Genomic DNA, 25612 nt, shown 5'->3' on the forward strand with positions numbered 1-25612 from the left:
TGATTTCTACAAACATACTGAATTCAACCCAAAAATAAAAACTTGTCTTCTTCCTCTCTTCCTCTCTAAAAACTGACTCCCTAAATAAAGAATATGAAACGTCCCTATCCAAGAATAGGAGACTGTTTCAAAAATTATGAATATTCTTGCTGCCAACTATCTGTCCTTTTTTAGGATATGATTAGATTCTTCCACTAAAACAAACACACATGGTCCTAAGTGGCTATATTTGGAGAGTTTATCATTTCACTCCTGCATTTATGCCACCACATCATAGGACATTATTTTTAAACATAAAACTCTAAACTCACACACACAAACATTTCAAAATTTAGATTTTAAAATCAAAACTTTCTGATATTTGCTTTGTACCCTGCATTTTAGTCATATTGCAAGTTGTCTTCCTGTCGCCACCAAACTTCCTATCGCAGACGTGCTCTTGCACCACATTTTAGATTTGCACTCATGCACAACACCTATAGAATCATCCCTTCTTCAATCTTCTAACTCTTTGCCAACATGTTTGGACTTTCCCCACACTAAGTTCCCTATGCCAGCACTATCTACAGGACAACATATATGCACCATTATTCAATGGAAGTATAAAAGACTTCCACTATTTAACACTTGGGAGGGGTGTATATATGTTGCCCCATATCCACTGACCCCTATGTCTATCCTTCATCTCTCTCTTCTTATGTTGGTCCTTTGAATGATATATATATATATATATATGAGATCTCTGATTTTTCTAGACATGCAATTATCTTTTCTCAAATCTATAACCCTTTGCCAACAGGTGTCGACTTAAAAGTTGCTCTTCTTGCTTACCCTCTCTGCACATCACAATGTTTTTTCAGGCCTTCGGGCAGGTTATCTCCATTTTTTATGCTTCTACAGTCTTGTACCCAAACAATCTAAATCTCCAAACCTTCTTGACTAAGCTGCAAATTTAATACAATAAAATGCACTTCAGGGGAAAAAAAAAACTTTCTATGAATGCAGAATTGCTGAATAGACTAATAGATCAGAAAGGTTCTGTTTAGTTCTGAAGGCATGCATGTTTGAGAAATATGAAGGTCTCTAATGATCTTCTGGTGGATTATTTAATCTTATCTTCTCACAAGAACTTACAGAAAGAAAAATCTATTGAAAATAAATTATGCTTCACAAAGCGTATTTTTATTATTCCTCACTCCTCTTTCAGACCTGAGACATCTATCTACACCTTAAGTTCCATGGAACAGATTGTGGAATCAGAAAATAGCAGCAGATTATAAAATGAATCCTTAGAAGAAGAAAACCATAAACTCTAAATAAGAATTAAGATCCCCAAAGTAATGAGAGTTTCAAGTTGATTATAAAATGAATCCTTAGAAGAAGAAAACCATAAACTCTAAATAAGAATTAAGATCCCCAAAGTACTGAGAGTTTCAAGTTGATACATTTGCACAATATTGCAGTTGCCTTAATAACTAACAAAGGGTATTTCTATTATCCCTCACTCCTCTTTCGGACCTGAGACAGCTATATACACTTCAAGCTCCATGAAACAGATTGTGGAATTAGGAAATAGCAGCAAATTGCAAAATGAATTCTTAAAAATAAAAATAAAAACTCTGGATAAGCATTAAGATCCCAACATAATGAGGGTTTCTAGTTAATACATTTGCGCAATATTGTGGTTGCCTTAAAAACTAATAATAAATCTGAAAGGAAATCCACACATTCCAAAATTACACTGCATCAAACAAAGTATTTGATAAGGCTCATTTACAGAATAATTTGAGTTACTATTGACAACAAATGACAGAGTAGAAATAAGGTATCGTACTCACAATAATCAAACAGGCTAGAAAGGTTCTATACTTGGACATAAACACTTGCGTTCGTACACATCACATGATCTGACGGGCGAAGACTGTGCGCATGCAAAGAAGGGCAAAATGAAATAAATAAATAAATCTAAAAGCCTAATTCTATTCACCTTTTTGCTGTACAGAAAAGAAGTAACTAATGAACACTCAATAGATCCAAAGCCAAGGTATCCAACAATGGAGAGCTAGAGAGAGTATTAAGATCCTCTGCTCCAGGTGCCATTGGAGTTGCAACGGTTTCTTGTGTAGGCGTCATATTTTCAGTGATTTCTTCTGTGTGGAGTGTGCTTACATTCATTTCTTGCTGCGAGACAGGGACAAGGAGGAAATCTTTCTGTGCTACCAATTTTTTTCTCTGGGGAAAGGCAGGGCCAAACGTCCTGCTGCTGAAGCAGGGCATCTTTTCTACTTCTTGTGGACCGGCTTCAGTTGAGTTGTTTAGATCTCGTGTTCGAGTCTCATGGGCTGCGGCAAAACAAGAAGATCTGGTGCTGCGCCTCGCATCTCGCAATTGCGCCAGAGCTCCAGGCTTGAGGTATTTCCTGGCCTCAAATTTTCCCTTCGATCTGCGGGAGGGCTTCATGACCTTCATGCAGTCGGAATCGCAAATTCTTTAACGGAATTCGGGGATTGAAAGCTCTGGGAATGGTGGAAAATTCAAAGATTGGAAGCTCTGAAAATGGTAGAAAATGGTTGTTAGCTCTGAAAATGGGGGAAAATTCGGTGTTTGAATGGGACGAAAAATAGGAGGGAGGAATGAATTCAAATCATTTTAAAGGGCAATTTGAATTTTCCCCCCTTTGCTCTCTCGGCTTTTTCTATGGTTTCCTTTATTGGGATTAATTTTCATTTCGTTACGTTTAATAGTAGTAAAGGGAGTCATAATTAGTTTAGCATCATTTTTATTTTTTATTCCCACTAATTTAGAAGTGTTCATATTTAATTTTTTTAATTAAAAAGTTTATATTTTAAAATTTTGTTTTTATTAATTTAGTTAAATGTATAGGGTATAATTGATTTCATTAATTAATTTGTTGAAATTGTTTTCCTATATAGGTAAAGATTATAGTCAAATATCTTTAGTAATATGATCTTCTTCAAGTCAAAAACTACTCGAGAGACAAGTGCATTAATGGCTTCCTCATCATCTTGGCGGGAGTAAAAAGTGATTAAATCAAAATCTTTTTCGCTCATAAAATACCTCATATCTCAAGTGTGGTGACTTTTCTTTCTACTCTTTTGAAAACCCTTATTTACCATTCTCCTACGAAGGCGTCGAACCCTCTATCAGTGGTTGTGTCCAGCGACAATGGAAAAAGCAAAACAGAAAGACATGAACCCACCACGTTCAAATAGGTCATTCAAAACCAACGTGCCCTATTGAACGGTGTCAAGTTCATCTGCGATAGCCCTGCTAAAATAAGATTTAATAATTATCATTATAAAATGATAAGTAATATATAATAATTATATTATAAATAAATAATAATAGTTAATATAAGTTAAGGAAAGATAGGCAAGAGCCTCCAACGCATCAGTAAATTGTGATTTTAATATGATTATATAGTATTCTATGTCAATTGCTAAATAATAATAAAATAGACACTAAAAAAAGAGGAAGAGTCATGATCTTGGGACATCTCTCTTCCCTCACCCATACAGGTACAAAAGGGAGGAAGATGAGAAAAATATAAGAGGAGCATACATATATTCATATCACTAATGGAATCAGAGATTACATATTGCATACTCACACTATTCATAGACATTACTAAATCTTATTTGATATTTTTCTCATTATTGGAGAGATTGTAAATGGGGTCATTACAATTGGTATCGAAGCATGTTCCTGTCATTCTGATAGGAATAACATCAATAGACTAAATTAAGAAGAAGAATATTTTAAATGATCATAACAGACATACAAAAAAGATTGAATGATGAAGCTAGTACAAACTTGGAAGATTATTATGTTAAGTTGAAGGAATCAGATAACATAAAGTTGGTTGTGAAGATCCAAGGGAACAAGGAAAGACACAAGCCATTAAAAGACCAAAATCATTCATGTATAAAGGCACGTAGTCTTTATACGAGTCGAGCTTACTTGTCTGTTAAAAAATATTTTGGCACATGGATCATACTTTGCTATAAAGCATAGTACACGTAAGCCACCTAAACTATAGGATATTAAGCCAACTTCCTTGCTAGTCGAGCAAACCAGGAATAAGATTGATTACAAGCATGAGATTCCATCATTGCCAATGTTGAGTGACATCATTGATGAATAAGGAATGAAGTACAGAATAAATATCTCAAATCTTAATCAACGAATTGAACAATTACCTTTATCTCTAGGTGACGTGAAAGAAGGAAGAGGACGTATTTGTTATAATTGACAAGGATTGTGAGTGACATCCAATTATAATATTTAAGCTATTAATTGTTGAGAAATTTAGCCTCATAGTGAATTGAAGTCAATTCCATATGTAATATATGTTAGTATATATATGTGTATGTTGTTGGATTTATGTTGATATCCTTAAATATGTCATTCCAAGTGTTGGCCTAAATTCTCACTTGCCTAAAATCTTGTTAAAATCTGTGAAAATCAACAAAAAGTTGTGTTTATCCTTGTTGAGGGTTTCTGAAGTTTATGCAACCCTCATAGAAAAAAACCCTAAGGGTAAAGTCTTGTCCTTTGTTTCAATGGAGTTCATTCGAAATCAATTCGTAATTCAAAAAGGGATATGTGAAGCCTTTTATGTTATATCTTTATATCCTTAAGTTTTGAGCTAATATTGATTATATGATCTCTTGTGTCTTTTAAGTCGTGATGTAGCGAAGTCTCTATGATTGCAACATCGCTCTGTTATGCTCACAAACCTTTTTTAAGGTTGCAAAGAGGTGAAATGGTCTATCTTTCAGCTCAACGCGACTTTGCAACAAATAATGATAACATCAATATCAGAGGTCCGATTGAGTGAAACAAGGAAGAGCGCATCATCGTAGGTCATTTTTGACATAAAGAAATTCAAGTGGCAATGTTGCAATAAACATAAAAGAGTAAGTTTAAACAGCCATCGCAAGGTCATAGGTCCTAAAGCATTAAGGATATCCTAAGTTGTGACCATGTGAATAGGAGACAATTAGCAAAAATGTCAATGCAAGATCGCAGAGGATCAGATAAACTGTAAAGATTAAGCTGTGAGGATGTGAAAAGGTAGTGATGGTTACAAGTTAACAACAAGCGCATCTTCAGATTGTGGAATCAGAAAATAGCAGCAGATTATAAAATGAATCCTTAGAAGAAGAAAACCATAAACTCTAAATAAGAATTAAGATCCCCAAAGTAATGAGAGTTTCAAGTTGATACATTTGCACAATATTGCAATTGCCTTAATAACTAACAAAGGGTATTTCTATTATCCCTCACTCCTCTTTCGGACCTGAGACAGCTATATACACTTCAAGTTCCATGAAACAGATTATGGAATTAGGAAATAGCAACAAATTGCAAAATGAATTCTTAAAAATAAAAATAAAAACTCTGTATAAGCATTAAGATCCCAACATAATGAGGGTTTCTAGTTAATACATTTTCGCAATATTGTGGTTGCCTTAAAAACTAATAATAAATCTAAAAGGAAATCCAAACTACTATAGAGATCCATGATAGAGGTGTGCAAACAGAAGGCCAAACACCTGAAACAAGGGAGGCATCAGGACATTCAATGGAGATCAATGAGGGAGATTTGGAAGCAAGAAAGGATCCAAAAATCAAAACAATAAAAAACTTGTTGATTCACAAAATAGATGCATTGAAAATAGTCTCTTAGAATGTGCATAGCAGTTATATTGCATTGTAGAGAGCAAAATATAGATGTTCATATGATATTTCTCTATTATCTCTACTTTTTACTACATGGGGTCCATATACTACATTTTTTTATAACTTGGTACACATGCTAGCACAAAAGAAAGATTTTCCAAAGGTAAACATTGTAAACATCGAAAAAATGATCAATAAAGTAAAAGATCTAAATGGTTTCTTTGGTGGAAAAATGCAATCGATCTAAAATAAGACGAAGATAATTGTTGTAGATACACCCAATTTTGTGCCTACAATTTTGGATAGCGATGGCAAGATTAAAGGCTAGGTAGAGTGGTCATCTTCTCTTGATAATATTCTTGATTGTCTCAAGTTTTTAACTTATTGCAATAATGAGGCAAGTGTTACAATAGTTTATGATATGATTCATGTGCTTTACAAAATAGAGGAAGAGATGTTTAAAGTAATTGTTGCGGTTAAGGCAATAAAAGATGCCAAGTGGATCAAATGCCTAGATGAGTTGGATGTAGTTAGAAATGCCACCTGGCCAGATGTAGATACAAATATTGCTATATGGGAAGTCATTGTAGACATCAAAGCTCTATCATACGATGATAGTGACTAGTATAGAAAAAAGGTGTAGTTAGGATGCAGTTAAAGGCACAATGAATAGAGAAAAGGCATGGATGGTGAGAGGTGTTGAAGACAAACAAAATTTTCTAAGATATACCTCCTGACAATGCCACCTGCCAAATTTGTAACTACAATCCAAAATTATGATCAAGTATAGAGAATGTTTTGTATTGCAATCAAATGAAAAATATCTTTGTATTTACTTTCCAATTGAATTTTGACAAGTGTCTAACCATCTGAAGCTTGTTGCAATACTTCTTATAAAAGGATTTCCAAGATGTGGAGTTGAGGTCCTAAATCCATCTAATTTTTAGTGTTATGCTATTTGCATTCAGTCTAGTCAGTCTTTTTGTCAAATTTTGCGATGTATTCATCTGCAAATCTAAGAATACAAGTGAAAATTGAATGACAAGTTGTTATGTATTGAAGTATTCTGAGTTTATACCAGTATTATATGATTTTTAAGGAGAATTAATACAAAAGGAATGTTCTGCCATATCTGTTTTCTCTAAATTTTGTCTCCATTGTTATGTTTTGGTTATGTTGGGATTGGATGAGCAAAGTTCATGTAATTTAATGCAACTTTTTGTTGCTTTTAATTCAAAGAATTAAGTAAATGCTTCAATAAATTGTTCGAGTTTCTAGTCATATAAGAAGGATATTCATGAGAATGGGGTTTAGGGTTATTTGTTGATATAATTAATTGTAAGGTAATTAATTAGGTCAAATTTTGCTAAGTAGACTCTGAATACCAATGGATAGGCTATTGATCATTTATTCAACTTCATATTGAAGAAATCATGGGGTTGCATGAAGCATAAATTTAAAATCAAATCAACTTTTATTTTACTATTTGAAGATTAAAATTGTTGGTCAACACTTATTTGGAATAGTTTTTTGTGTGTCATAGTTAGCTATTGTAGTCAAGAAGAATTGTGACCATTTCTACTATAAGGGATAGAACTTTATAAGAAAAGAATATCAATTAGTGAATTGTGAAAAGAATATTAAGCACCTGGTCATTTCATCCCAAAGGTGTAACCGTCTAAGCCCTGCAACACTTGAAGTGTAGAGAATCCATGTGATTATGTTAATGTTGGGTCCAGATTTAAAGAATTCTTAGTTGAATATAGGAAGTAGCTGACCCTTAGATTAAGTTTTGTCCTCTGCATCCTGGTGTCAGATATTTTGTTGCTTGGTAGTTTTAAAACCCCAACACCAGGAATATCACATTGAGATGATATATCTCCATATGCTTGAGAGAATAATGTGTTACATAAAAAATCCTCCCTAGCTAAGAGTGAGTGTTAATATTATAGCTACAGTCAGATTAATTTAATTGTAAGATACAATGTTGACAATCTGACTGTAGTTATAATCTTAACACTCCCTCTTAGATAGGGAGGATTTGTTATGGAACATATTATGCTCTCAAGCATATGGAGATATATCATCTCAATGTGATATTCCTGGAATAGAATATTTAAGGACATCAACATAAATCCATCAACACACACATATATATACTAACATATATTACATATGGAATTGGCTTAAATTCACTCTGAGGCTAAATTTCTCAACATTCCCTCTTTAGAAAAAAGACAGAATTAAAGAAATTATATACAAGATTTGAACACCACCTTAAGTGTGGTCTATGATAGATTTATGTTATGGTGTGTGACAAGATCAGGCTAGAAGAACAATAACAAATTGATTTTCATGGTGTCCAACAAAATTTGGCCCAAAGAACCATGATGAGTTGGTTATCAAGGTGTCTAGCAAATTTTGGCCTAAAGAACCATGATAACACTTTCTCCTAGACATCCAACACATATAGGTGCTACAAGTTAATGTAGCATATCTAGGAGATAGGTCAAACTATTGATAAGGTCATCACCTTACAATGGTTGCCTTCTGGTTGATACATTCATTATCATGACTTCTAGCACTCTAGGACAACAACTTAATGAAGTCTACCATGATAATAGTTCTACCATTTATAAGATCATCACCTTACAGTGGTTACCTTTTGTTTATATATGTCAATGAAAGATCATCAACTTCATTACATATCATATGTGAAATAGTAACTACCATGAACCCAGTCAGAGCATGCTACAAATGCTTTCACCTTAATTTTCTCTCACAAAGAAGAATGCATTACAAGGAGTTTCACTTAGAACTTCTCCTCATAGAGAAGATATCATTCACAAAGGATTGCACCTCAAAAATTCTCCCTTCAAACAATGATCTTGGGAAGTTAGGTCCAATAGTTACTACCTTAGAGGCTCTCTTCCCCAAGGATTTTTGTCAAACTCACTCTACATCTAATATCTAATTTTATGGTGATAAGTCATCTCTTCCTCATGATATACATAGGAGTGGGCCCATTAAAATTATGCAATCACACACATGTATTTCTAAACTCCCTCTAAGTATCAATCTTCTAAGCTCCTATATTTCTTTAAAAGAATTGTCATACTCCCTCTTAATGTAGAAGAATCTCATAATCTCAATCATCAAATATTGTAAGCAAATTTAGGTGCAGAAACAACTTCCTACACTAATGCCTTATGGAAAGTATTGTGAAAATTCCTATTAAATCTTGACAATTTCAAATTTAGTATTATATAAACAATAATATTATAGTCAACCATGAATACATAAAATAGATAGAAAAAGAAAACACATAAACACAAAGATATGTTGATGGTGAAAAAGCTTTCAATAAAAAAACCCCACCCCTCCAAAACTTGCACAATGTATTATCTTCAACACAGAAGGTTACAACACACTTGCAATGCAAGTTCTTTCATGATAACAATGACACTGAAGACCAATCCAATAGAAACATACCAGACCAACAATAAACTTTCTCTCTCACGTATTTGCATCCCTAAAAATGCTTATAACATGTGCTTTCCCTTTTAGGGAAACTTCCAAAAAACAACCATATTAGGGCAACTTCCAAAGAACAACCGTATGCACATGAGTTGAAAACTCGAGTATACAGTACTCAATGATCAATTGCCACATGTCTTCACTTCTTCACCCATCATCAAATCTTCCAGAGACAACTCTTACACATCATAGGAATCTATCATAACTATTTCAGCCATGATCTCCTTACACACAATTCAAGATGCTAACATATACAAGTGAAGTGACACATCAACATGCCAACTAGACATGCACACTCACACTCAATTACATTATTTGCAAAAAATACATTTACAAAACAAATAATAAGAACAAGAATTATCTAAGGTTGAGACACCTTATTCCTAAAAAATATGTTTACTTGAAAAGTCTCATTATATCCATCTTGATCATCAGGGTCTTTGGAGCTACTATTATTAGATTGAGTCTACACAATATTAGGTAGCATTTTTAAAGTACCAACATTCTTTTCCTGTAAGAATATCCTCAAACATAAAGGAAAAGATCAAGGCAAATAGCCCTTATAGTATGTATGAAATTAAAAATAAGAGAGAGACTATAAAGAGTAGATAAATGTAAAAGATAAGAATACTTATCTGCACATGAAGATTCAGAAATTGACACAGGGAGGTACAAAGAACTAGGGCCAAAGGCACACCGAACTATTCAAATTGCCTGCATAGAGTTAATACAATGGAAATAACAACAAAAATAAGCAACTTAAGAGATAGAGGAAGCAACAAGCTTTCATTCATATACTTAGCCCAAGTTCAATTACATGCTTAGTTGTAAGATCTTCTAGGTTATGGCTATATATCAATTTCAATAACAATCTTCGATGATCCAAATTTGCATTATGCTCCTTCTCTATAAGTTACCCCTATAAGACTCTAACAAAGGTCTCCTAAATACACGCATGGCCACAAGTTGGCCTGTTGCAAATACAACTAAATAAACTCTCATATTAAATGCTAGGCTAAGCCACATATTGGCTTGCAACAAATATCTAACACAAAATTCAATGCAAAGGTTGGCCTCAATAGGAAATTGCACACAAACAACTTGGCAATTGAAGGCTCCACAAAATACTGACATTCGACACCTAAACAAAGTTGGCATCCACACAAATTCGACATCCAAACAAACTCAACAACCACACGAACTTGGCATCCAAAGAATGACTCAGGAACCAAAGAATACTTGGCAACAACTATGAACTTGGCATCAACTAGGAAGCTTGGCATCCACTAAATTCTCGACACCCACTGAGAACTTGACAAGGCAAAATTGCAACTCTATAGAAACTAGGAAAACTAAAAACATGCAAGATAGCAATGCAACCTAGGATGATCTTGCATCAAACAACCGGGGTAGAAAGAAATGAATCTCCTGAATCATGCAAGTGTCACAACCTGAGCTAAATCCAAATCAAATTGAGAAATCCATGTAGCATGTTCACTAGGTCCATTTTTTCCATTTTACGAAATACTCGTAGTAGTCTTTTCCTCTTGTGCTCTTACCAACTCTCTGCTCCAATATCTGTTCAACTTCTTCAATCTTCTTCTTAGGATAATCATCTGACACATCTACTTCATCTTCTTACTCATGTTATTTGTATAAATCAGCAACATTGAATATAGAGGATATATCCATGTCATCAGGTAACTCAACTTCATATGCATTACCACTATCAAACATCTGTAGGGTCTTACAAGATCCAAACTTCTTCATTTTTAGCTTATTTTATGTTCCAACAAGAAATATTTTATTCTTCAAATGAACCATCACCTCATGAACAATGTCAAAAAAATGATGTCTTCTAGACTTATCAGCAATTCTCCTTATACTTATGATTACATTGTTTCATTCTCAATTTTACTTCCTTATGCAAAGACTCCATAAAATCAGCAAATTATTCCCCTATAGCTCTTCTCTTCTCTTCATCAGCAACATCCCTCAAATTTGATACTCCTCTAGGTTTCATTCCTATAACAATCTTGAAAGGTGTCTTTCCTATACTCCTATTCACAAAATTATTATATGCAAACTCAGATTGTGCCAGCACTACTTCCCAATTACTTGGCTTATCTCCAACTAAACATCTTAATAAGTTACCCAAGCTTCTATTCACAACCTTTGTCTGTCCATCTATCTATGGATGGAATGTAGAACTAAACTTCAACTCAGTACCCATCTTCTTCCACAAAGTCTTCCAAAAATAACCAAAAAACTTACTGTCTCTATCAGAAATAATACTTCTTGGTAATCCATGCAATCTTACAATTTCTTTGAAGAAAAGTTTAGCAACGTGCTCAACATTTGATCTCTTCTTAGAAGGTATAAAATGAGCCATCTTATAAAATCTATCCATAAAAATAAATATAGAATCACACCCTTTCACTGTTTTAGGCAATCTAAGAATAAAACCCATACTAATATCACTCCAAGGTTTCTAAGGAACAATAATAGGTGTATACAAACTAGTATTCTGACTTACTCCTTTTGCAACTTGACAAACTCCACAAGTCCTTACAAATTTATGAACATCCTTTTACATTTTTGTCCAGTATTACTTATCCTTTAACAAACTCAATGTCTTATCAATTCCAAAATGTCCAACCAATCCACCACTATGATTTTCCTTAAACAAATTAACTCTCATAGAACTTCTAGGGATACACAACTGAATTTCTTTGAATAGCATACCTTCTTGAATAATTATTCATCATACTTACTTATGTGATCTATTGGATTTGGTGCTCTATACTCTCTCCACACCTCGGAAAAATTAGGGTCAGTATCATACAACTCTTTCATGTCATCAAAACCAAGAACTTCAACCTTCATTTTAGTCAACAAAGAACATCTTATACTCAATGCATCGACAACTTTGTTAGTAACTCCACTCTTATGCTTAATCACAAATGTAAAACTCTACAAATACTCAACCCACTTTATATGTCTTTGATTCAATTTATGTTGACTTCCCAAGTACTATAAATATTTATGATTAGTTTATAACACAAAATCCTTAGGAATTGAATAATGTCTCCATTTCTTCAAGGATTGAACAATAGCTTAAAATTCTTGATCATATACAAAATATTTCCTTTTTGCATCATTCATCTTTTCACTAAAGAAAGCAACAGGTTTACCTTCTTGACTCAATACAACTCCTATTGCACTACCAATTGCATCACATTCAACTTGAAATACCTTATTGAAATTAGGTAAAGCCAATATAGGCAATTTAGTAACCTTTTGTTTCAAAGTCTCAAAACTCTTATCAGCTCCATGTGTCCACTTGAATTCCTTTTTATCTCCTCTCGTTATCTCAATCATAGCATTACAAATAGAACTAAATTTTCTTATAAACTTCTTGTAAAAACTAGCCAAACCATGAAATGATCTAACCTCACCCACATTCTTAGGTGTAGGTGATTCCAAAATTTCTTTTACCTTCTTAGGTTCCATCTTCAAACCATCAACTAAAATAACAAATCCCAAATACACAATCTCTTCGTGCATAAAAGAACACTTTTTTTCAGACTAATCATCAACTTCTCCTCTTTCAATCTCTGCAATACTTGTGTAACATGCTGAAGATTTTCCTCTTTAGTCTTACTAAATATCAAAATGTCATCCAAATAAAAAATCACAAACTTACCGAAGAATATTTTCAGAACTTTATTCGTCAACCTCATGAAAGTACTAGGTGCATCAGTCAAACCAAAAGGCATAACCAACCATTCATACAAACCATCTTTTTTCTTAAAAGCAATCTTCCACTCATCACCTTCTCTAATTCTGATATGATGATATCCACTCTTTAAATCAGTCTTGGTAAAATACCTTTCTCCACTCAACCAATCCATTATGTCATCCATCCTCGACATAGGAAACATATATTTCACTGTGATCTTGTTAATAGCTCTAGAATCAGTACACATTCTCCATTCTCCATTCTTTTTAGGTGTTAATATGATAGGTATAACACATGGACTCAAACTCTCTCTAATCAAAACTTTGTGTAACAACTCATGCACTTGTTTGTTAAGTTCATTCTTTGTAGGTGTTAATCTATATGGTGTTGTATTCAACAAACTAGCTCTAGGAATTAGATCCATACAATGATTTATACTTCTCATTGGAGGTAAACCATTAGGTATATCTTCTGTAATAATATCCTTGTATTTAGTTAGAATTTTTTTAATTTCTACTGGTACTTGGCTTCCATCAGTTTCTACTACTTGGTCACCATTTTTTTTATTACTTAGCCACTACTGGCACAACTCGGCTTCTTAGGAATTATAGCAAAACATACTTGATTATTTTTCATTTCCTTTTCAATTTTTTTCCATTAACCATAAATTCTCATAGTAGCAAAATTAACCTCATCTACACTTTCAATCAAAAGCAACAATATTTGCTTCTTTCCATTTAGCCAAAGTGTGTATTGATTCAATCTTTCATCATGTATAGCATATCTATCATATTGCCAAGGTCTACCCAATAGAATATGACAATAATCCATAGGCATAATATTACACAAAACTTCATCAAAATAATGTCCAATCTTGAACTTCACAATACATTACTCACTTTCCAATATCTGGTGCACTTGATCCATTAAAAGCACATTAGGATTTAGGATACTTCAACCTTTGCAATTACAACTTTGTGACCAACTCTTCTGATGCCAAATTTGTAGAACTTCCACCATTAATGATTACCTTGCAACATTTTCCAGCCATCTTACATCTAGTTTTGAAAAGGCTTCTCCTTAGGACAACTTCCTCATCACTTCTCTTATTACATAAGGTTCTTCTTACCATCAAATTTTCACCAGCCTCAGGTCCACTTGGTGAACTCGTAGTGTCTCCTTGAATCACAACATTTATGTTACCTTTCCCACTTTCATAAGATCTACATTCAAAGGATCTATGCCCTTCTTTACCACATCTAAAATAATTACCATGAAAACTACCTTTAGAATAAGAATTACCTCTTCCTCAGTAAGAACTAGGAATCAACTAAGGTGAATCAAACATTGTACATGTCTATGATTGGTAAATTGCAATATGTAGTACATAGCATACTTGATATTGCATTATCTATGAGGATAGTTGTAAGATTCTCTGCTAATCCCAAGGAGAATCATTTGATGGCTAATAAGAGAATAATGAGATATCTAAAAGGAATAGAAGACTATGGTCTATACTACAAGAAAAATTGAGAAATTTGAATTGAGAGCCTACACTGATGTTGACTAGATTGGAAATATTGATGACAGAAAGAGCACTAGTGGAGGAGCATTTTTCTCAGGAAAAAGGCTAGTTACATGGATTAGTAAGAAGCAAATTTGTATATCTCAATCTATTGTTGAAGCTGAATATGTTGTTGTCATAGTAAATTGTACAAATATTGTATGGATCAAACAACTACTCAAAGGTTTGAAGGAGGAAGTCACTGAACATGTGATACTTTATTGTGATAATACAAATGTTATAAATATATCAAAGAACCCTATGATGCATACAAAGACTAAACACATTGCAATCACATATCATTACTTGAGAGAGCTAGTTCAAGATAAAGAGGTGAAGATGGAATATGTAAATAAAAAAGAGAAAATAACTGATATTTTCACAAAAGCATTACCTAAAGATTCTCATGAGTATCTAAGAGGTAAACTTGGGGTGATACCCCTATCCAAGACTATTTAAGAAGCATGAAAAGTGCCCAGCATCAACTAAGATGATTGACATATGTTACACATTGATGTAGTGGATCTTAGTTTAGGAGGTGCCTAAAGTAATCAAAGAACTAGAGCTACAAATCAACCACAAGTTAGGTGATAGAGGGAGAAATAAAAAATGTTCATATCTGCATATTAATATGACAAGTCTTGGCATTGTTGTCAAAGAAGGAGATAGAAGATATATAGAAAGAAAGACAAAGAAAAAGGGATAAATATACAAAGGAAGAAACATGGGATATCTACTCAGAGGGAGATAGTGTACATGATGATTACTATAGAAAAATGGTTAAAAGATTACATTTACCTAGTAAGAGGTAGCAAGTGTTGAGGGAGATATAAGAAGTGATCAAAAGGGAGTCATAAGGATGAGTTGACTATCTGTTGATCAGAACAAAAATTTACAACCTATACAAAAGATGAAAGCTAATGATAGAGGGATATATTTAAATACAAGGAATTATTTTCATTTTGGTATTATTGTTGATTTTGTTGGTTAGACTAGTTTTCCATCAATGCCAAAGAGGGATATTGTTGAAAAAAATTGATACAAGTATGAGAATGTGTTTCAATCATTGTTTTGTCACTAATATCAAACTCGTTACTTGCTAGTAAGACAACTACCTAGTTGATTTAAGTACTATCATTTTTTTGATTGATGAGGAGGTTTTGATCAAATGAGATTACAATATCACCTAGAGAAAAGGTTGAGTTATGGTATGAAAAAGGAGTACAAAGATTAGTTAAGATAGTGATGATATAATGTATTAATTATCTGCTTAAGGTTTCAAATGATGGATACATTGATTAAGTCTAGAAGAACAAGTAAAAAGAATTGAGTCCACCAAGCTTGACCAAGTGGATAGTAGGTGCTGAGAAAAGTTAGTGCAAGTCAAGTAGAAAATTAGTTGAAGATGAGAAAAGTCAAAGTTTAGTATACCGAGTGATACAATGTAATCCAAGTAAAGTTTAGTTGGTGCCGAGCACCAATAAACTTTAGTGTTTGCCAAGTTATCTAGTTGATGCCAAGTGGAAGAACAATATGGAAGCCAAGTGACAACATATTGATGTTGAGTACTAGTATTCATGTTAAATCATGGATTTAATGAATTTGAGCTGACTATTTTATTTTCTTGAATTTTGTGAAGCATTTGGAAGATAACTATGATGAGTTAGTGGCACAGAATTCATGGTAAAGCATTTTAAGGTGAATTCAAAAAGGATGGAAGGAGAAGTTTCTAGAAGGGACTAAAATGAAAAGATGGGTAGATTCATTGAATCCTACCTAATCTTACCTAACACTAAAATGGATGATAGAGGATGAATGAAAAAAAATCTTAATTTTCTCTTTATAGAGATGACTGTTTAGAAGCAAAGGTTTTCATGTGCGAGAACCTAAGGAAGACTAGGAGTCTAGGGTATTGCTTTATTCAGAGACCGAACATAAGAGACTACTATTGGCAAGAAAAGAAAGAAGGCTTAAGGGTATGGATGCTTGAAGGGTGAAAAAGCTATCAAAGATGAAGTGTGTAAAAGTGAAGTAGAATGGAGGACTAAAATAGAGATCTATAATATACAAGTGAGCTGTAAGTTGTTATCGGATCAAGCTTTACTATTACTTTCTAATCATTGTACCAGTCTAGGATAAATCCTTTGGATTAAAGTTGACCTAATAGTCATTTGTAAATCCTTTAATTGAGTGACATTCCATGTGAATGATCTAAAGTCCTCTAACAAGGCTCACTCCTAATAGGGTGATTGAAATCCTCTAGCCAGGTCACATTTAATAATGTGCATTATAACCTTTAACAATGTTGGCATTTCACAAGGCATCACTTTAGAAGAGTAAGAATGAGTATCATGTTATTGGTGGTTTTTCCCAAATTGGGTTTCCATGTAAAATCATTGTGTCAAATGTATTATTGAATCTGTCATGTTTCATGTTTACATTTATGCAAAGTTGATTTGACAGTAACCTACAAAGTTTAAGTGATTTTATGATATAATGGATGCATGCATATTAATGTTATATGGATATGGGTTCCTTAAGTTGTGAAAAGTTTTATTTGTACATCTGGACCTCAGATAACTGATTCACCCCCCTCTTAGTTATTCTACAAAATTCCAACACAATCTTTCTCTCAAAACCCTACGCTCTCTAGGGTCTTCTTAGGTCATTCACTTGACCAAATAAGGTTTCTACATACTCGATGCCTTTGAGGATTCTAATCAATAGATCCTACTCGTTCAACTCGTGCACATCAACTAGGCAGTACAAACTTTTTCATGAACTCACTTCAAAATGCATAACCCCAATGCTCATTAGATCTTTTCATATGATCAAGTGGATACCTAGGCATGCCCTAGGTCACTCTCCAAGATTCCAATCCCAAAAAAATATGAAAACCCTAATCGAATTGCAATCCACAAGTGAAATTACACTCAAATGCTTGGAATAAGGCTATGAGGATTGGCCCTCCAAATGCATAAAAACCTCAATATCTTGAAAAATTTGTTAAAAATGGCCAAAAAAAAGTAATCAATCTAGATACCCTTTTCAGAGTTCTTAGAGATTTTGAGAGTCTAGGGTCTCCATAGTGTTCATACAGTATGAGCACAAATTTATCCTTGAATTAAGGGTTTTAAGGGCTTGAGTGATGTTTGATGCAAAAAACTCTTTAGGGTTCTTACCAAGGCCTCTCCTCAGGATTGAGGATATACTACTCCTTCTTACTCACCATGTGCTTGGATTGATGTCTCAATACTCTCAATCCTTTCCATACTCCTTTTCTGCTCTGTGATCCCTAACCAAGTTGGAATGGTTTGTCTAGGGTAGCACCTTAAAAGGAAAAACTATGATCTCCATGGGCCCTCCATTACTATATATGGAGTACATGGAGTCTATTTACATACCTCAAAAAATCATACAATGCCTATGGTAGGAAATGGCCCTAGAACACCATTTGTGCCAATGGCTTTGTTTAGAACAACAGACTGCTAGAACACAAAATAATTAATATAAACATACAAAACTTGAAAAAAACAACTAAATTGAACTATAAAAAATCTTTAAATAGTCCCTAACTATTCCAACACAAAAATAGGTAGAGTTTATCCACTTTCATGCTAATAACACTGAAAACACAAAACTGTGATTCAAATGTTGTTTGCACAGTCTATACACAAAAAAATCTAGTTTCTCCAACCCTTGGAATAGGTTGACATTGGCCTTATAAAGGCTTCCAAAGAGTGCTCCAAACTAAATTTGGTGGTTGAAGAGCTCTCACAAAGAAATTTCTCACTTTGCAAGAAATATGCAAAAGTTGTCAAAGACAACTTTGTAAGAATGAATAATTTTTGTATTTTTGCATAGTTGCTTCTCAAACTTACTGTATTTATTAAAAAATAATGAAAAATGCCTTAGATAGATACAAAACACCTAATAAGGTCCTCCAGACACCTAATTGACCTATTTAGCTCTCAAAACCCAAAATTATCTATTAAGCCAAATGAGCAATTTTGAGCAACTTGGGGCATCATTGCCATTTTGAACTCTTCCAACCTATCTATCCGCACCCTAGGACCAAGTTAGTCATCTTATTGAACTAGTGATGTGGCTAGCATCACTACAAGACAAAACATCAAAGAAGCCCTAGGTCTACCTTTAGCCTACCTAGGTGCTCCTACACAAGACCAACTATAGATGCACCAGATTGACTATAGATGCACTTAAAATGGAGATCTAGGCATGTGTAAGGGACACCATCAATGCTTAAGGTAAGATCAAATGTATTTGGACCTATAATCAATGAAAAGTATAAAGTAAATATGGATAATTAATAATTTCTAGGACATATCAAGACTATCACTAACATTAATAGCCACCCATTACCAAGTCTACAACCAAATTTATGCAAAGGACAAGAATGCTATCGGGTTATATGTGGGATGTTTGTAAAACAGATATCGCACATATAAGGCCAACCACATAGTCTATTATTTCTTATGTAGATGTTACAAAACTAAATTGATGAAGTGAAAAAGCTATTATGTTGAAATGCTACATGGGAGTTAGGGTAAGATTCACTACTTAAACGATTGACTTGGAGAAATCAAAAAAATTATTTTTCAACATAGGTGACTATGGGTGGGATTTGAAATGTGGGAGCCATCATCATTGATATATTAATAATAAAAAATGGCATGAGTACCTTGGCCAATTTTTGATCTAAAATACTGATGGACTCATTTTGAATGTTAAGGGGATAGATGAATTTGTTGTTCTGATCCATGCGAGCTTGAGGGATTCAAAAGAAATAAACAAACTTGTAAGAGAGTTTGATTAAAAATTTTCATCATGTTAAGGCAGTGCATTCATGAATAATAGGATATGCATTTTCTTGTTGAAGAGACTCACATGAAAGCCTCACTAGAGATATATTCACATAAAGAGGTACAAGAACTTCATTTCATGATCAAGTGGACCAACTTGATCATGCCTGAGCTACAACTGTGTTCTTTCATTTCAAAATTTGGAGCAATGGTAGAATAGGATTTGGTGCAAAAAATCATCAAACCTTTATCCCATATTTGTTATGAAATGGGGTTTTAAGTGTTTTTATACTTGAACATCAAGATAAAGAGTATCTAAAAGAATTTGGCCTTTTGAGACACAAAGTTTAAATAGATGGGACCCAAGTTAGCTCATGAGTGGATGGAAGGTAAATTTTGATCAACATGAAAGCTGATGTAAATGACCAAGTGGAAAAATTAGGACATACCATCTGGCCCAGATTTAGATAGACAAGTTAATAAGTGGACCAATTAGTGATCAACATGTGGCATCCTAAGAGTGAATAGGTGACCAAAACATGGCACAAATTCTGAGGTGGTTGAGTCAACAAAAAGGACACATGGCAAAGTGTTGCATTCTTGTGATTACATGGTGACATGCTAACTCAACATGCAAAAATGTGACATCATGACATGTGGTAAGATTACTGATGTGACACTGATGATGTCGCACATAGATTCAAGTGTTGATGTGGACAAGGTGGACATGTGTCAAGTTCTCACTATATCGCAATGATGTGGTAGGTTGCTGATGTAGGAGCATCCTGGGTTGCCTTGTTATCCTGCTCAATTTTTTTCATTTTGTAAGTTGGTGCCTAGCAATTCCTTTATGTGCCTAGTAATTCCTTTATGTGCCTAGCAGATCCTTCATGTGCCTATCAATTCCTTCATGTGCCTAGCAATTCCTTCATGTGCCTAGCAGTTCCTTCATGTGCCAAGTTACTGTAGAAATTCCTTTATGTGCCGAGTTACCCAATGTATGTCGAGTAACTCTTCATGTGTTGAGTTACCCAGTGTATGTTGAGTGACTCTTCATGTGCTAAGTTACCTAGTGTATGTTGAGTGTCAGCATTTGAACGTAATTTTTATGAGTTGACTTGTGGGGTTTATTTTAATCACAACATTTATGTTAAGATATTTTCTTGGGATGTGTCTAGACTATTGTTGGGTTGACCCTCCTCTTATGTAATGTTCTAGAATAATCTTTAAGTCATTTTGGAAAGTATATATAAAGTGTTTAGGCTTAGAGTTAGGCAAGTTTTTTTGGGAAGCAAATTGTAGAGTAGAACTAAAAGTGTGAATTTATAGTTGGATCTTTGAATGTGAATGTATTTGTAATTAGTCATAACCAATAGGGCCTTACGGTTGGGCATGTATGAAGATATTTTGAGGAATCAATAAAAGTATTTCACTCTTCTTCCTCCTTGGGTTGTTGTTCCTTATCTTTGCTTCCATTGTGTTAACTCTTGCAGGGTGGTTTTGATAGCTGGGTGAGCCTTTAGCCCTAGTTGTTCATTCCTTTGCCTATGTTAGTTGGTATCAAAGCTCCAGGTTCATCCTTGTGGAGATTGGATCATGTAGAACCTTGACTTGGATTTGTTTGTAGGGTGGCAGATTTGCAGATTTGACCTATAACTTGTAGAGGGTTACAATCTTGCATGAACCTAATTTGTAAAGATGGTTTGTGGTAGAAGAAATGTTGATGATGCTATATTGGATTAGTGGAGACAAATTGCAGCCAGATTAGATGCTATGGAGATAGCCTAGAGGAGAGGAGCACATCTTGATGATGTAAGTGATGATGAAGTAGTAGCACCAAACCATAACCCAGAATTTGAAGAAGATCAAGATGAGGAAATATTGTTGCGAGTGTTGTCTAGGGAAAATTCAAAGCCTGTTGTGGAAGTTGTTCCTTATGATGAAAAATTGGATACTAATGTTATGTTAGATTGGATCTCTAATATGGAGAAGTTCTTTGAGGTAGAAAACACTCCTAATAATAGAAAGAATAAGATTGCAGTCAATAGGCTAACAGGTCATGAATCAATATGGTGGGAGCACTTGCAAACTGATAGACAAAGGAGAGGAAAAGAGAAGATCATAACTTGGCCAAAGATGGTGAACAAGGTAAAGAAAAAATTCCTTCCTGCTGATTACCAAGTTAGCTTGTTGAGAAAGATGCAAAATTTGAAACAAAAAGACATGGCTATGAAAGAATATACTAAGGAATTCTATAGATTGGACATCAGATCTAGACATGTAGATGATGATGTTGAAAAAATTGCAAGGTACATCAATGGATTGAGATCTAAGATTCAAGATGAAATTAGTTTTGTGAAGCTGGAAAGTGTAGAAGAAGCATATCAATGTGTCTTGAAAGCTGAGGAGATCTTGACAAAGAAGCATGAACAAAGACAATGAGGTAGAGATGGTAGATTCCAAAGAGGCAAAGGTAGATCTTATAGAGAAAGTGGTAGATCTGATAGTTCTATGCATGATAAAGGTAAATCTTGATGGAAGAATGATGACAAAGGAAAGACTGAATGGAAAAGAAGTAATTCTTACCAAGGAAGAGGTAATTCCTATTCTAGAGGTGGATTTCATGGTAATTGTTCTAGATGTGGTAAAGAGGGACATAGATCTTTTGAATGTAGATCCTCTAAAAGTAGGCAAGGTAATATAAATGTTGTGATTCAAGAAGATGATGAGGGTTCACCAAGTGGACCTAGGGTTGGAGAAAATATGGTGGTGAAAAAAACCTTATGTAATAAGGGAAGTGATGAGGAACCTATTTTAAGGAGAAGTCATTTCAAGACAAGATGTAAGATGGCTGGAAAATGCTGCAAAGTGATCATTGACAGTGGAAGTTCACAAATTTAGTATCAAAAGAGCTAGTTGCCAAGTTGCAATTGCAGGGGTTGAAACATCCCAAACCTTGTCACATTTCATGGATCAAAGATGAGGATAAGATATTGGTAAGTGAGCAATGCCTTGTGAAGTTCAAAATTGGACATTATTGTGATGAAGTTTTGTGTGATATTATGCTCATGGATTATTGTCATATTTTGTTGGGTAGACCTTGGCAATATGATAGATATGTTGTACATAATGGAAGATTGAATCAATATACTCTTTGGGTGAATGGGAAGAAACAAATATTGCTACCTTTAATTGAAAGTCCAAATGAGGTTAATTGTACTGTTGTAAAAATTTGCATGGTTAATGGGAAACAATTTGAAAAGGAAATGAAAAAGAATCAAGTATGTTTTGCCATAGTCCCTAGAGGATCGAGTGTTAGTAGTAATAATCAAGTAGTAGAAGCTAGTAGTAACTGAGTAACAACAGATAGTGATAGCCGAGTACAAGTAGAAATTACAAAATTGTTGAATGAGTATAAAAACATTATTTCTAATGATATTATTGATGGTTTACCTCTAGTAAGAAGTATAAATCATTGTATGGATTTGATTCATGGAGCTAGTTTGCCAAACAAAGCACCATATAGATTGACACCTACAGAGAATGAAGAACTTAACAAACAAGTGCATGAGTTGTTGCAGAAAGGTTTGATCAGAGAAAGCTTGAGTCCATGTGCTATACCTATTGAATTGGCACCCAAAAAGAATGAAGAATGGAGAATGTGTATTGATTCTAGAGCCATTAACAAGATAATAGTGAAATATAGGTTTCCTATGCAGAGGATGGATGACATAATGGATTATTTGAGTGGAGCAAAGTATTTTACCACGATTGATTTGAAGAGTGGCTATCATCAAATAAGAATTAGAGAAGATGATGAATGGAAGACTACTTTCAAGATAAAGGATGGTTTGTATGAATGGTTGGTTATGCCTTTTGGTTTGACTAATGCACCTAGTACTTTCATGAGGTTGATGAATGAAGTTCTGAAAAGATTTTTGGGTAAGTTTGTGATTGTTTATTTGGATAATATTCTGATATTCAGTAAGACTAAGGAAGAACATCTTGAGCATATTAGACAAGTATTGCAGAAGTTGAAAGAGGAAAAGTTGCTAATTAATCTTAAAAAGTATTCTTTTATGCAAGAGGAAATTGTGTATTTGGGATTTGTGATTTCAGCTAATGGATTGAAGATGGATCCTGAGAAGGTTAAAGTAGTTTTGGAATGGCCTACACCTAAGAATGTGGGTGAGGTGAGATCATTTCATGGTTTGGCTAGTTTTTATAGAAAGTTTATAAAGAATTTTAATGTTGTTTATAATGTTATAATTGAGATAATGAGGGGAGATAAAAAGGAATTCAAGTGGACACATGGAGTTGATAAGAGTTTTGAGACTTTGAAACAAAAGGTTTCTAAATTACCTATATTAGGTTTACCTGATCTTAACAAAGTATTTCAAGTTGAATGTGATGCAAGTGGTAATGCAATAGGAGCTGTATTAAGTCAAGAAAGTAAGCTTGTTGATTTCTTTAGTGAAAAGTTGAAAGATGCTAAAAAGAAGTATTCTGTGTATGATCAAGAATTTTATGCCAATGTTCAAGCATTGAAGAAGTGGAGACATTATTTGATTCCTAAGGAGTTTGTGTTGTATACTAATCATAAAGTTTTACAATACTTTGGAAATTAACATAAATTGAATCAGAGACATTTGAAGTGGGTTGAGTATTTGCAGAGTTTTACATTTTTCACTAAGCATAAGAGTGGAGTTACTAACAGAGTTGCTGAGTAGGAGACATTCCTTGCTAATAGAAATGAAGGTTGAAGTTCTTGGTTTCGATGAAATGAAAGAGTTGTATGATGTTGATCCTGATTTTTCTAAGGCATGGAGAGAGCACAAAGCACCAAATCTAACAGATCATATAAGTAAATATGATGAGTATTTCATTCAAGAAGGTATGTTGTTCAAAGGTATTCAATTGTGTATTCCTAGAAGTTCTATGAGGTTGAATCTGATTAAGGAAAAGCATAGTGGTGGATTGGCTAGACATTTTGGAATTGATAAGACATTGAATTTGCTGAAAGAGAAGTATTATTAGCCACAAATGTATAAGGATGTTTAGAAATTTGTAAAGAGTAGTGGAGCTTTTCAAGTTGCAAAGGGTGTGAGTCAAAATATTGGTTTATATACACCTATTTCTATTCTTGAGAAACCTTGGATTGACATTAGTATGGATCTTGTTCTTGGATCACCTAAAACAGTGAAAGGGTATGATTCCATATTTGTTGAAGTGGATAGATTTTCTAAGATGGCTCATTTCATACCATGTAAGAAGACATCAAATTTTGAGCATGTTGTTGAACTTTTCTTTAAAGAGATTGTGAGATTGCATGGATTACCAAGAAGTATTATTTTTGATAGAGACAGTAAGTTTGTTGGTTATTTTTGGAGGACTTTGTGGAAGAAGATGGGTACTGAATTGAAGTTTAGCTCTACATTCCATCCACAAACAGATGGATAGATAGATTTTGTGACTAGAAGCTAGGGCAATTTGCTAAGATGTTTAGTTGGGAATAAGCCAAGTAATTGGGAGATGGTATTAGCACAAGCTGAATTTGCATATAATAATTTTGTGAATAAAAGTATAGGAAAAATACCTTTTGAGATTGTTACTAGAATGCATCCTAGAGGTATATCATATTTGAGAGATGTTGCTGGTGAAGAAAAGAGAAGAATTGTAGGAGAAGAATTTGTTGATTTTATGGAGTCTTTGCATAAGAAAGTGAAGTTGAGGTCAGAACAAAGTAATCATAGGTATAAGGAGAATGCTGATCAGCCTAGAAGACACCATGATTTTCAAGTTGGTGATGAGGTGATGGTTCATCTAAAGAAAGGAAGATTCCTAGTTGGAACATACAGTAAGTTGAAGATGAAGAAATTTAGACCTTGTAAGATCTTGAAGAAGTTTGACAGTGGTAATGCTTATGAAGTTGAGTTACCTGATGACATGGATATATCTCCTATATTCAATATTTTTGATTTGTATAAGTATCATGAGTCAGATGATGAAGTTGTTGTATCAGATGATTATCCTAAGAAGTAGATTGAAATAGTTGAATAGATATTGGATCAGAGAGTTGGCAAGAGCACAAGAGGAAAATATTACTATGAATATTTGGTGAAATGGAAGAACAAAAGATGCTTCATGGATTTCTCAAATTCAGTTGGATTCAGCTCAAGTTGTGACATCTCAATGATTCATGAGAATCATTTCTTTCAACCCCAGTTGTCTAATGCAAGA

General features: G+C 33.9%; 1 protein-coding gene across 1 annotated transcript; it reads right to left on the bottom strand.

Annotated features, from left to right (window-relative positions):
• Positions 1-1772: 1772 nt before the first annotated feature.
• On the bottom strand, positions 1773-2627 carry LOC149570594 (uncharacterized). The gene has a single exon (XM_089817934.1). It carries the CDS (start codon positions 2467-2469, stop codon positions 2014-2016), a length of 456 nt encoding a protein of 151 aa, XP_089674060.1. The 5' UTR covers positions 2470-2627; the 3' UTR covers positions 1773-2013.
• Positions 2628-25612: the final 22985 nt, after the last annotated feature.

Source organism: Cupressus sempervirens, chromosome 3, assembly GCF_028749045.1.
Source record: "Cupressus sempervirens isolate cs-2001-9-10 chromosome 3, ASM2874904v1, whole genome shotgun sequence".
NCBI classification, from domain to species: Eukaryota; Viridiplantae; Streptophyta; class Pinopsida; order Cupressales; family Cupressaceae; genus Cupressus; species Cupressus sempervirens.